Source organism: Myotis daubentonii, chromosome 3 (genome assembly GCF_963259705.1).
Source record: "Myotis daubentonii chromosome 3, mMyoDau2.1, whole genome shotgun sequence".
NCBI lineage: Eukaryota > Metazoa > Chordata > Mammalia > Chiroptera > Vespertilionidae > Myotis > Myotis daubentonii.
Genome location: NC_081842.1, coordinates 184,252,416 through 184,265,704, shown reverse-complemented (window position 1 = coordinate 184,265,704; position 13,289 = coordinate 184,252,416). Strand labels below are relative to the sequence as shown.

The 13,289-nt window shown below is 43.0% G+C and overlaps 1 protein-coding gene across 2 annotated transcripts in view; it reads right to left on the bottom strand.

Moving 5' to 3' along the window:
* NRDC (nardilysin convertase) overlaps positions 1-13,289 on the bottom strand; it is an 85,413-nt gene that overhangs the window by 51,250 nt on the left and 20,874 nt on the right. For both annotated transcript variants that reach the window (XR_009451987.1, XM_059689621.1), the window contains exons 3-4: positions 12,711-12,792; positions 11,223-11,376 (exon numbers count right to left, since the gene is read on the bottom strand). Coding sequence is in view for 1 of the 2 variants with exons in the window: in XM_059689621.1 (XP_059545604.1) it covers positions 11,223-11,376; positions 12,711-12,792 (236 nt within the window). In the remaining variant the exon portion in view is untranslated. The remainder of the gene's footprint in view (positions 1-11,222; positions 11,377-12,710; positions 12,793-13,289) is intronic.

The window sequence follows — 13,289 nt, the reverse complement described above, 5'->3', positions numbered from 1 at the left end:
AATTTTGTAGCCCTGACCTTGCATACACTTTGTATATCTTCCACAAACTCAACATTAGTGTCAATGGTGCTTATGATATACTTAAAGAACACTCAAGGAGAAATAGCAAGTAAAAATTTTGTTATGTAAGATTAAGCTTTTGGAGGCCACAAACTATTATCCTATCAAACATTTTTCACCCCCCCAAGAACCAGTACTTGCCACCAAAGAGAACACTATCATGTCCCCTGAGAATATGTGTACTAGAAAATACAGGTTTTTGAACCTTATATAGAAATAAACTATGTATTCTTTGTGTCTAATTTATTTAACTCAACATACGTTTTTAATATTCATCCATGATGGTATATGTGGCTGTTTCATTTATTTGCAACACAGTAGAATATGCCACTGCATGAATTTATTCATCCGTTCTACTGCTGATGGACAATTGGGCATATCCCATATTTACTATTAAAAACAATGCTGTCATAAACATTAATATTCTTATAAATGTGCACAAGTTTGTTTATATATACACATATATTTGTAGGAAAGGAAATCCTAGGTAATAACATATGCATGTTCAATATCACTAGATAATATCAAACTTTTTCGAAGTGATTATACTAATTTACACTTGCATCAGCAGTTCCAATTCCTCCAATTTCCCAACCTCACCCTCATTTGGTATTGTCAGACTTTAAAATGTTCAGCAATATATAAGAATAGAAGCCCGGTGCACAAAATTCGTGCACATTAAAAGGGAATTAATTGCCCTAACCGGTTTGGGTCAGTGGATAGAGCATTGGCCTGCGGACTGACGGGTCCCAGGTTCGATTCTGGTCAAGGGCATGTACCTTGGTTGCGAGCACATCCCCAGTGGGGAGTGTGCTGGAGGCAGCTGATCGATGTTTGTCTCTCATCAATGTTTCTAACTCTCTATCCCTCTCCCTTCCTCTTTGTAAAAAATCAATAAAATATATATTTTTTAAAAAGGGAATTAATTAGCAGAGATATTTTAATATTGCTATTTGCCCTTTCTCTATAATAGAAGTGTGAGAGATGAAAGGAAATTAGTAAAATGTATATGAAAATCTACACTAATAAAAGAGAAAAATGGTAATTGGCGTAAGACGATACCCTTTTCATTGGCTAATCAGGGCTATATGCAAATTAACTGCCAACTATGATTGGCAGTTAACTGCCAACAAGATGGCGGTTAATTTGCATATGTAGGCACAATGCAGGGAGGCGAAAGGGAAAGCAGGAAGAAGCCCCCTGCCACTGACAGTGATCGGAAACCCAGGGGGGAGCTAAGAGTTGGGGGGCCCCCCAGCCATGATCGGAGAATCAGGTGCCTTTTCCGCCCTGGCCAGTGATAGCAGGAAGTAGGGGTGGAGCCAGCGATGGGAGCTGGGCACGGTCAAAGCTGGCAGTCCCGGGAGCTAGGGGTCCATTGCCTGGGCCTAAAGCGGAGCCCACGATCGCGGGGCCACTGCAGCTGTGGGTCCCCGCTGCCCGAGCCAGACTCCTCAGCCAGAGGCATCCTGCAGGGGCAGGGGCGGAGCCTGCAACCGCGGGGAGCTGGGGGTCCCCTGCCCAGGCCTGACACCTCTGCCGGAGGCCTCAGGCCTGGTCAAGGGGCCGATCCGGTGATTGGTGATCGGAGGGTAATGAGGGTCAACTCCTCTGGCTGAGGCATCAGGCCTGGGCGGGGGGCTGAGCCTGGGATTGGGGGGATATGATGGTCCCCTTGCCCAGGCCTGAAGCCTGGGTCAGAGGCGTCAGGCTTGGGCAGGGGGTGGAGCAAGCGATCAGAGGGAGATGAGGGTCCCCTGTCCAGGCATGATTCCTGGGCCAGAGGCCTCAGGCCTGGGCGGGGGCCAGAGCCAGTGATTGGGGGGAGATGGGGGTCCCCTGTCCAAGCCTGACACCTCTGGTGGAGGCGTCAGGCCTGGGCAAGGGGCCGATCAGGTGATCAGAGGGTGATGGGGGTCTACGCCTCTTGCTGAGGCATCAGGCCTGGGCAAGGGGCAGAGCCAGCAATCGGAGGGGTCTGGGGGCCCCCTGCCCAGGCCTGACGCCTGGGCCAGAGGCATCAGGCCTGGGCTGGGGGCAGAACCAGTGATGGGGGGAAATGCGGGTCCCCTGCCCAGGCCTGACACCTCTGTCAGAGGCTTCAGGCCTGGGCAAGGGGCCGATCCTGCGATTGGAGGGTGATGGGGGTCAACGCCTGAGGGCTCCCAGTATGTGAGAGGGGGCAGGCTGGGCTGAGGGACACTCCCCCCCACACACACACCCAGTGCACGAATTTCGTGCACCGGGCCCCTAGTAATATATAAATTTATTAATAAATAAACAGTAACAAAAGGATATAACAACAGAGGCATGATATAAAAACGATGAAAACAACAAAAGCATGATATAAAAACAACAGTGATGAAAACAATGACTGATAAAATGATTAAACTTATTCTAATATCTCCCTGTACACCACATTAAGAGTGAAAACACTTTCAGAGTGCTTGACTAATTTCCCTTGTGATGAAGTTTAGAACTTTAACTGTAACATCACATGCTCTTCAAACTCGAGAGAAAGCAACATATAACTGACCATGTGCAAAAACGGGTTCAGGTAGGAACATGACTACTCTGTCTAGAGTTTGTCCTTGTGATTTATTAATAGTCATCACAAATGCTGGCATCACGGGGAACCGTCGTCGAATCAATTTAAATGGGAGGCCAGTGTCAGATGGAGACAAATTAATGCTTGGAATCAGAACAGCCTCTCCCTCTGCAGATCCTGTTAATACTTCAGCTTCGATAATGTTAGGTCGTAATCTTTTGATAATAAATCTGGTACCATAACAAAGACCCCATTTACTATTGAGATTTCTCAATAGCATGATGATTGCACCCACTTTCAATTTTAATTTATGACACGGCATTCCCGAAGGAGTAATGCTATTCAGAAATTCGATGGGGAAATTTTCTTTTGTTTCCTTGTTATGGGGTGGGACCACAACATTAGTAACAAAGAAACAGAATTAAAACTTTATTGTGGGGAGCCAGTACAGAGTTTTAGACAGGTTCAAGCCTTGGACTGATGAGAGGGCACAGTCCTCTCATTGCCACATGCAAGTCCCAGCTTGGAGGGCAGGGCCCTCCCAGCACAATTATAGCCAACAGCTGTAGCTGTGAGCCTGAACCTATGGTCAGAACACGTGGCCCCACGTGCCTGAGTGATTTGGCCTTGATATAGTTCAGGTGCATGTAGTTGAGTAGGATTGAAACCCAGCAGAATGTTTGTAAACATCTTGGTCACGCCCTTACTTTGCCTCGTAGCATCTGCTATAAAATAAAGGCATGGCTGTGGGTGTGGTCTCTGTCTCTCAAAGAAGCAGCGAGACCCGGCTTTCATTCTCTTGTCTGTCTTTTCTAAGCCTTTCAGCAGCCCCACTCAGGTTCACCCCGTGCTGGCACAGCATACTTTAGATTACAGGGATGGCGAACCTTTTGAGCTCAGCGTGTCAGCATTTTGAAAAACCCTAACTTAACTCTGGTGCCGTGTCACATATAGAAATTCTTTGATATTTGCAACCATAGTAAAACAAAGATTTATATTTTTGATATTTATTTTATATATTTAAATGCCATTTAACAAAGAAAAATCAACCAAAAAAATGAGTTCGCATGTCACCTCTGACAAGCGTGTCATAGGTTCGCCATCACTGCTTTAGAAAGATCTGCCTCCATACTCCCAATGCAGGTTCCTGCCTCAAACTCCACCCTTACAGGAAACAGCTCTGGGAAACAGCTTGGGGGAGGGCGCAGCCGTTGCCAAGACAACCCCTGTAGGACTGACTTCCTTCTGCTCAGTTGCTGTTAGTCCATATGTTAGGAACACCACCCATGGTTTTTATATAAGTAGATAGTTAAATCTCATGATGGTTTTCATTTATATTTTCCTGATACCTAATGAGAGTGAATACCATTTCATATATTTATTAGTGATTTTAATTTCTTCTTTAGTAAAATGCCTATTTACTGCTTTTTTTCTATGAGGTGGTACTTTTTCTTATTGACTCTAGAAATAATTATAATATATATAATTACCCATTTACATATGGTAAGTATGTTACATATAATTATATATATAATCTAATAATTAAAAATCAAGGACAGTTATTCTAAATGTAATGTATTGTAAACATATTCTTCCACTTTCTAGTTGTTTTTCATACTCTTTATGGTACCTTTTAATAAACATAATGCACAATCATTTGCCTTCATGTTATATGCTTCTTGTATTTTATGTGATAATTCTTACTTAAGCTAAATTCAGACTTATCTCTAAAACTTTTAGCTGTACTCAAAACTTTTTTGGTCTATAATCCGCCTAAACTTGATTTTTTTGTATATGTTGTGAGGTAGGGAGTCAATTTTGTTTCTGCCATTATAAAAGCCCAACTGTTTTGGCATCATTTCTTTAAAAAGCCCTTTCCCACTGCTCCATACTGTCCCTATTAATAACCAAGTGTCCACATATACATTGGTCTATTTGCCAGGATCTCTACTCTATTCCATCATCTCTTTGCTTACACAATGTCCTAATTACAAAATAAATCTTATTATCTAGTAGGTCAATTCCTGATACCTTGTTATTTTTCCAATTCAAAAGTATCTTGGCTATACTTAGGCCCCTATACTTTTTTTTTCACTTTATTTTATTTTTTAATTAATTATCCCCCTATAGGTCTCTTCCACTTCTCCTCATTTTCCTCCCCCTGGCAATCACCACACTTATAAGTTTTAGAATTAGCTTGTCTATTTAAAAATAAATCTCAATGTTTCTCTCTCTCTCTCCCCACCTCTCTCTCTAAAGTAAAAATTTTAAATTTAAAAAGAAAATTAAATTAAAAAGTAAAATAAAATATGCCCTGGCTGGTGTGGCTCAGTTGGTCAAGTGTCATCCCATGCACCAAGAGGCTGTCGGTTCGATTCCCAGTCAGGGTGCATGCCTGGGTTGCAGGCTTGATCCCCAGTAGGGTACAAATAGGAGATAGCCAATTGATGTTTCCCTCTCTCCCCCCCCCCCTCTCTCTAAAATCAATAAAAACATTTTAAAAATAAAACTAAATAAATCTTCGGAGTTTATGGTTATAATATCAACCATAATCTGTACATTAACTGAGAAAAACTGACATCAAACTCCATCCAACTGGCTCCAGAGCCAGAGCTCCTTTTAATTCTAGTATACTGTCCCCTAGGGTCTCCATCCTCTGGTCACCTCTACATGAAAGCTGAAACAAAAAAGCAGGGTGTTGCCTTGTTCAACTTCAGCTGAGAATGTGTGTCAGCAATTCAACTTTTCACAATTTATAAAAATTTTCACATGTCCATGAATGACTGCAAAATCATCATACTGATTTTGGAGTTACAAATAAATTTTAGTGAGTAGGTGAATTCTTCACAAATAATGAGAATCATTTTAATAAGATTATGTTACTTGCTAATAAAGATAGTTTTACTTCTTTTCCAAACTGCATACCTTTTATTTCATTTTCTTGCCTAACTGCCCTAGCTCAAACCTCCACTTCAATGTTGACCAGAAGTGGTAATAGCTGACATGTGGGTCCTAATCTGTGGGGGAAAGCTTTCAATATTTCACCATTATGTATGATGTTAGTTGTGGGTTATTTACAGATACTCTTTATCGGGTGGAGAAAATTTCATTTTATTCCTAGTTTATTAAGTGTTTTATTGTGAAAGAGTAATGGTTTTGTCAAATTTTTTTTCTGTTTACAATGAGATTGTATCTTGAAATGTTGAGTCCCACCTTATTATGAGGGGGGTTCTCCTTTAGATATTGCACTTTGTAGATGTCCTGGGCTTTGATGTTTCTGGCCCTCACCCTGAAAATACTTATAGAGTTCAAATTTATTGAAATTAGAAAATCCATCAGGGCAAAAGTTGTTTCGATTCTCATTTACTTACTAGGGTAAAAATTCAGTCTTTTCCTCAACTTTTTCCTTAAATGTCCCAAGAGACTGATAAACAATGAGATTTGCGGGAGGAAACTAGGTTTTACTGACCTATTCAAAAATACTGACACTATCTATATGAGTCATTTACAAATGATCCAAAGACTTTTTATTCCTTAACTGTAGAGGTATACTATTACCATGTTTATTATAGTATATCAAATACTTAATGCTCTATCACTGTCTACCATTGTGGCATGATCATGACTTGATATTCTTATTAATTTCTCCTATTAATCCAGTAGCATTCTTCTTAATTCTGGTAGGTTCTTTTTAATTTTAAGTAGAACTAAAGGTATAAATATCTTCTGATTTCCTGAAGCAGTTCTTAGATTTTTTTAAAAAATGTATAGAACCTCTTTAAGAAGAAATGAAACAAGTTCTTTAAATAGACTTTATGCTGTTTCATCATCTCTGAGGTAGTCACAATTTATTCAACATAACTTTTGTCTATTCTTTTTCCCAGTGAAGTGGGTTTTTTCCTTCTTTGTATTTGGTCCTATTGCTTAAGATTTCAACTTCAGAATTCAACTTGTCCACTGCTTAAGATTTTGTGAACCAGGAGAACTGAAACCTTTATGCAAACATGTAGTCACTCTCAGAGTATTACTGATTTTCTAAGTTTATAGAAAAACTTGAGGCCCGGTGCACAAAAATTTGTGCACTCGGGGAGGGGGGAAGAGTCCCTCAGCCCGGCCTGTGCCCTCTCACAGTCTGGGGCCCCTCAGGGGATGACCACCTGCTGGCTTAGGCCCGCTCCCCGGGGGATTGGGCCTAAGCTGGCAATCAGACATCCCTCTGGCAGCCCGGCAGCCCTCGGAGGATGTCCACTTGCCAGCGGGGAGCAGGCCTAAGCTGCAGTCAGACATCCTTAGTGCTGCTGAGGTGGGAGAGGCTCCCACCACCACCGCTGTGCTGGCAGCCATCAGCCTAGCTTGTGGCTGAGCAGAGCTCCCCCTTTGGGAGCGTACTGACAACCAAGGGGCAGCTCCTGCATTGAGCGTCTGCCTCCTGGTGGTCAGTGTGTGTCATAGTGGCCAGTCATTCCTAGTCGTTCTGCTGTTAGGGTCAGTTTGGATATTACCCTTTTATTATATAGGATAGAGGCCTGGTGCACGGGTGGGGACCGGCTGGTTTGCCCTGAAGGGTGTCCCGGATCAGGGTGGGGGTCCCGCTGGGGTGCCTGGCCAGCCTGGGTGAGGGACTGGTGGCTGTTTGCAGGCTGGTCAAGCCCCCCACAGTGGCAACCCTCACCCCATGGAGGTTTGGCCAGTCTGGGTGAGGGGCTTATGGCTGTTTGCAGGCTGGTCAAGCCCCCCCCCCCAGTGGGGACCCTCACCCCATGGAGGTTTGGCTGGCCTGGGTGAGGGATTGATGGCTGCTTTCAGGCTGGCCACACCCTCTTTAGGGTGGGAGGTCCCCACTGGGGTGCCTGGCCAGTCTGGGTGAGGGGCTGAGGGTCGTATTCAGGCTGGCCAAGCCCCCCAGCGATGGAAGCTCCCAGCCTCTCCTTTTTTCCTTTTTTCTTTTAATTCTGGGATTTGTTTACCTTCTATAATTGAAACTTTATTGCCTTCAGTGGAGCTCAGAGGCGGCCGGAAAGCTTGGCTTTCTCCATCACTGGAGCAACCAAGCCTCCTGCTCGCTCCAGCTCCGTGGCTGCCGGTGCCATCTTGGTTGCGTTAATTTGCATATAGTCGCTCTGATTAGCTGGTGGGTGTGGCTTAGGCATAGCGAAGGTATGGTTAATTTGCATGTTTGTCATTTATTGGATTAGATAATCTTGAGCACCATTTGCACTGCCTTCCTTGGTTTCTTTTGGTCTCTATTCTTTTGGGGGTTTTTTGAAGTTAAATGTTTAATTACATAAACAGACTACCCAATGTATGTGCTGTGCATATATCCTTAAGTATATGAATAAAAACAGCTATAAAATATTATAAAAACACAGGTAGACTGCCAAATTATAGATTAGTGAAGAAAAACCACCATGTTCTATCTACACTAATAAAAGAGAAAAGTGGTAATTGGCGTACGGCGCTACCCTTTTCATTGGCTAATCAGGGCTATATGCAAATTAACTGCCAACTAAGATTGGCAGTTAACTGCCAACAAGATGGCGGTTAATTTGCATATGTAGGCACAGTGCAGGGAGGCGAAAGGGAAAGCAGGAAGAAGCCCCCTGCCACTAACAGTGATCGGAAACCCAGGGGGGAGCTAAGAGCTGGGGGGCAGGGCAAAGGCGGCCCTGGGGCCGCCTTTGCCCTGCCCCCCAGCCATGATCAGAGAATCAGGTGCCTTTTCCGCCCTGGCCAGTGATAGCAGGAAGTAGGGGTGGAGCCAGCGATGGGAGCTGGGCACGGTCGAAGCTGGCAGTCCCAGGAGCTAGGGGTCCCTTGCCTGGGCCTAAAGCGAAGCCCACGATCGCGGGGCCGCTGCAGCTGCAGGTCCCCGCTGCCCGGGCCGGACGCCTAGGCCAGAGGCTTTAGGCCTGGGCAGGGGCGGAGCCTGCAACCGCGGGGAGCTGGGGGTCCCCTGCCCAGGCCTGACACCTCTGCCGGAGGCCTCAGGCCTGGTCAAGGGGCCGATCCGGTAATTGGTGATCGGAGGGTGATGAAGGTCAACTCCTCTGGCCGAGGCATCAGGCCTGGGCAGGGGGCTGGGGTCCCCTGCCCAGGCCTGATGCCTGGGCCAGAGGCATCAGGCCTGGGTGGGGGGCGGTGCCAGGGATTGGGGGGATATGATGGTCCCCTTGCCCGGTCTGAAGCCTGGGTCAGAGGCGTCAGGCTTGGGCGGGGGGTGGAGCAAGCGATCAGAGGGAGATGGGGGTCCCTGCCCAGGCATGATCCCTGGGCCAGAGGCCTCAGGCCTGGGCGGGGGCCAGAGCCAGTGATCGGGGGGAGATGGGGGTTCCCTGTCCAAGCCTGACACCTCTGGCGGAGGCGTCAGGCCTGGGCAAGGGGCCGATCAGGCCATGGAGGGTGATGGGGGTCTACGCCTCTGGCTGAGGCATCAGGCCTGGGCAAGGGGCAGAGCCAGCAATCAGAGGGGTCTGGGGGTCCCCTGCCCAGGCCTGATGCCTGGGCCAGAGGCATCAGGCCTGGGCTGGGGGCAGAACCAGTGATGGGGGGAAATGAGGGTCCCCTGCCCAGGCCTGGCGCCTCTGTCAGAGGCTTCAGGCCTGGGCAAGGGGCCGATCCTGCGATTGGAGGGTGATGGGGGTCAACGCCTGAGGGCTCCCAGTATGTGAGAGGGGGCAGGCTGGGCTGAGGGACACTCCCCACACACACACACACACCCAGTGCACGAATTTCGTGCACCGGGCCCCTAGTCTTATTATAAATATCAAAGTAATTGTGTCAATTTTTTTTAATTGTCAATTTTAATGGGATTTTGACATTGTTTTAACAAAAAAAAGTTGTTAATTTGGGGGTTCAGAAACACATAAATATTTATTCCACTGAGAATAATGGCATATACTTTCAACTTATTGAAATTTACCCAAAAGATTTCTCAAGGTCATGTTAATCTCTTATGGCACAAGACAATTCCTTTCAGAAAACTGGACCTTTGTCACGTTTTGAGTTTTTCTGGTCATTTGTGTTTTTCTACAAATAAATACATAATGAATTCAACAAATATCTTAGTATATACCAAATTATTGATGCTGGAGATATCTCAACAAAAAATAGACATATTTCTACCTTTAAGAGACTTACATTATACTGGTCAAATTCAAGATTTCTTTTTTTATATTTCAATCTTACATTTATCTAGAATTTTTTATAAAATGACTCTTTTATTCTAGTGTAGACTTACGTCTGCAACCTTGTGATATCAAAACTCTACTAATGCACTGATATAAACTTTCTCAAAAGCAATTTTGCAGTGAATATTAAAGATTTTACAAGAAAAAGCCTTAAATATATGTGCAAATATACTTCAAAATTTCACTTCTTAACTTAGTTAAAAGAAACAATCAAGCATGTGCACAAAGATTAGGATATTCATTACAATACTAGAAAACTGGAAACAACTCAACTGTCCGATAATATATAACTGGTTAAGCAGATTATGGTATTTCTACACAATGTAAATGATACACAATCATTTAAAATTATGTTTTATAAATTATATGATTTGTAAAAATGATTTATCTTGTTTAAAAACATAAAAGGACATAACAATATGATCCAACAGAGTAAAAAATATAGATGCTTATATACTAAACATTAATCATGTTCATAGGAGCAATCTTATCTCTTTTGTGTTTCTATTTTCCATATTTTCTAATAAATTAGAAAAACTAATATTGCCTAGCCGGCGTGGCTCAGTGGTTGAATGTCCACCTACAAACCAGGAGGTCACAGTTTGATTGCCGGTCAGGGCACATGCCCGGGTGAGGGCTCAATCCCCAGTGTGGGACGTGTAGGAGGCAGCCGATCAATGATTCTCTCTCATCATTGATGTTTCTCTCTCTCTCTCTCTCTCTCTCTCTCTCTCTCTCTCTCTCTCTCTCCCTCCCTCCCTCCCTCCCTTCCTCTCTAAAATCAATAAAATATATCCTATATAATAAAAAGCTAATATGCAAATCAACCGAATAGCGGAATGACTGATTGCTATGACATGCACTGACCACCAGAGTGCAGACGCTCAACACAGGAGCTGCCCCCTGGTGGTCAGTGCGCTCCCACAGGGGGAGCACCACTCAGCCAGAAGCCCTGAGCTGGGCTCATGGCTGGTGAGCGCAGCAGCAGTGACAGGAGCCTCTCCTATCTCTGCAGCAGCGCTAAGGTTGTCCGACTGCTGGCTTAGGCCCGCTCACCACAGGGAGCAGGCCTAAGCCGGCAGTCAGACATCCCCTGAAGGCTCCCGGACTGAGGGACCCCTACAAGTGCACGAATTTCATGCACCAGGCCTCTAGTGTGTGTGTGTGTGTGTGTGTGTGTGTGTGTGTGTATTTGAGTTTTAAAAAACTCCAAAGGTATTTAAGGGCTTCAGTTTAATCTTTAATAAAAAGACTAAGTATTATAGAATAAGGGAGAAAAGATGTTCTTTTCTCCAAATGAAGTATTGTTACAATGCTACAGAATTAGAGTACTGCTTAAAAAGAAATACCATGGAACAATGCCCAATATTTCAATTTGTAAGGTGTCATTATATAATTAAAATAAAAATACATTTTGAGTTAGTTACCTATCCAGGGCTTCCTTGAAGTATTTCCTCTGGACATCAAACTGAAAGACTGTCCGTTCACAATCAGTTGAAGCATTATCACTACCCCCATGTTTCTTCAGGAAAGCATCAAACCCATTCTCATCTGGATATTTCAAACTACCCATGAATACCACTAAGTGAAAAGAACACAGAGTCACACAAAAACAAAGATATAGATAATGTTTGTATTATCAAGGAAATTTCTCATATAAAGAAAAAATATTGGAAGAAATAATATCAACACATTAACAATAGTTATGTCTGGATAATAGTTTCTTCATTATACTTGTTTTTTATAATTTTCTATAATGCTCATATATTACTTTTACACTCAAAAACTAAACATTTTATTTTTAAAGAAATATGATTTGTGATAATGTTAAAATTTAAACATAAGCATTTATGCAGATTGTTACAATAAAAATTCATAAGGTGAGAAGTTTACCTTCAAATAGCTTAGAAAACCAGGATATAAAATATGAAATGAGTAATTCAGGAAAAATATAAATTTAAGTATAACTGTAAAGCATTTATATAGGTTTTAATGAGATTAAACTATTTTCTATTTTGTTTTATAGTAATCGTGCCTTTTTACTTTAGATATTAATTTTTCTTTTTCTTTTTCAAATTTATTTTCTGTATTTCTGATGCTATGACATCTTGGGGCCTGCCTAACCCAGGAAGAGACTACCCCTCCCATGGTTCTAGCCTAAATTCCTAGAGACTGGCAACTATCTGATGATCTTTTGGCCTTACCAGACCTGAATAATAATAAATTTTTTAAAAATGTTTTTATTGATTTCAGAGAGAGGGAGAGAGAGATAAAAACACCAATGATGCCCTGACTGGTTTGGCTCGGTGGATAGAGCATCAGCCTGCAGACTCAAGGGTCCTAGGTTCGATTCCAGTCAAGGGCATGTACCTTGGTTGTGGGCACATACCCAGTAGGGAATGTGCAGGAGGCAGCTGATCGATGTTTCTCTCTCATTGATATTTCTAACTCTCTATCCCTCTCCCTTCCTCTCTGTAAAAAACCAATGAAATATATTAAAAAAACAAACTAACTAAAATAAAAAACCTCAATGATGAAAGAGAATCACTGATCGACTACTTCCCGCATCCCCCCTCCCCCCGTACTGGGGCTCAAGCCCAAAACACAGGCATGTCCCCTGACCAAGAATTAAACCGTGACCTCCTGGTTGACACTCAACTTCTCACCCACACCAGCTGAGCTAAAACCTACATTTTCAAATAGTTTTCTAAGTTGTTTCATTCTAGTCCTCAAAACAAATACACTAAAGGAGATTAAAATTAAGTCTTCACCTGTGATATTCATAAAGATTTTTTTCTTAGACTTTTCTCTTGTTAAACATATACTTCTATCAAGCCAGTTAGTTATCTTTGAAATCAATTCATACAAATTTAAAGGGGGAAAACACCAGGAATAATATTTTACAAAGATCTTACTGTGCTCCAAAAAATGTGCCAGCCCAGGCAGGTCATCCGGATCAGCAAAACTCCCAACTCCAACACAAAGAGCCGCTGCAGACTGGAGTAAGCAGAGCACATACAAATAGTGAGTCAATACTAAAGGAATAATTTTGTGATCTCATCTTAAGGATCCACTTGGAGATGGATGTATTCCAATAGAAAGTAACAAAATTCTTTCCCTGATAATCAGGAGGAGCAGCAAAGTGAAACTCACCAGAACTGTGTCAGTTTCACCCTGCTGCTCCTCCTCTTGCCACCCTGCCAAATGCTGAACAGGTGCAGACCTAAGGGGAAAAGCAGAAACAGAAAAAAAGCAAAGAGCGACTGGCTAGCCAACCAAAATAATACTTTGTGTCAGCATTTCAGAATTCTGAGTGAAGTTTGTTTCCTGATTTATTAGATTCAGGAAATCTACACAATAATATACCTTAGATTACCTCGAAGATCTCTAAGCAATTAAAGGGCTTTGTGGTCAGTAACTTCTCAATGTTACTCAGAACTTTTCTTTGTTTTTATTTTTATTTCTTTGTTAATCTTCACTCAACGATATTTTTT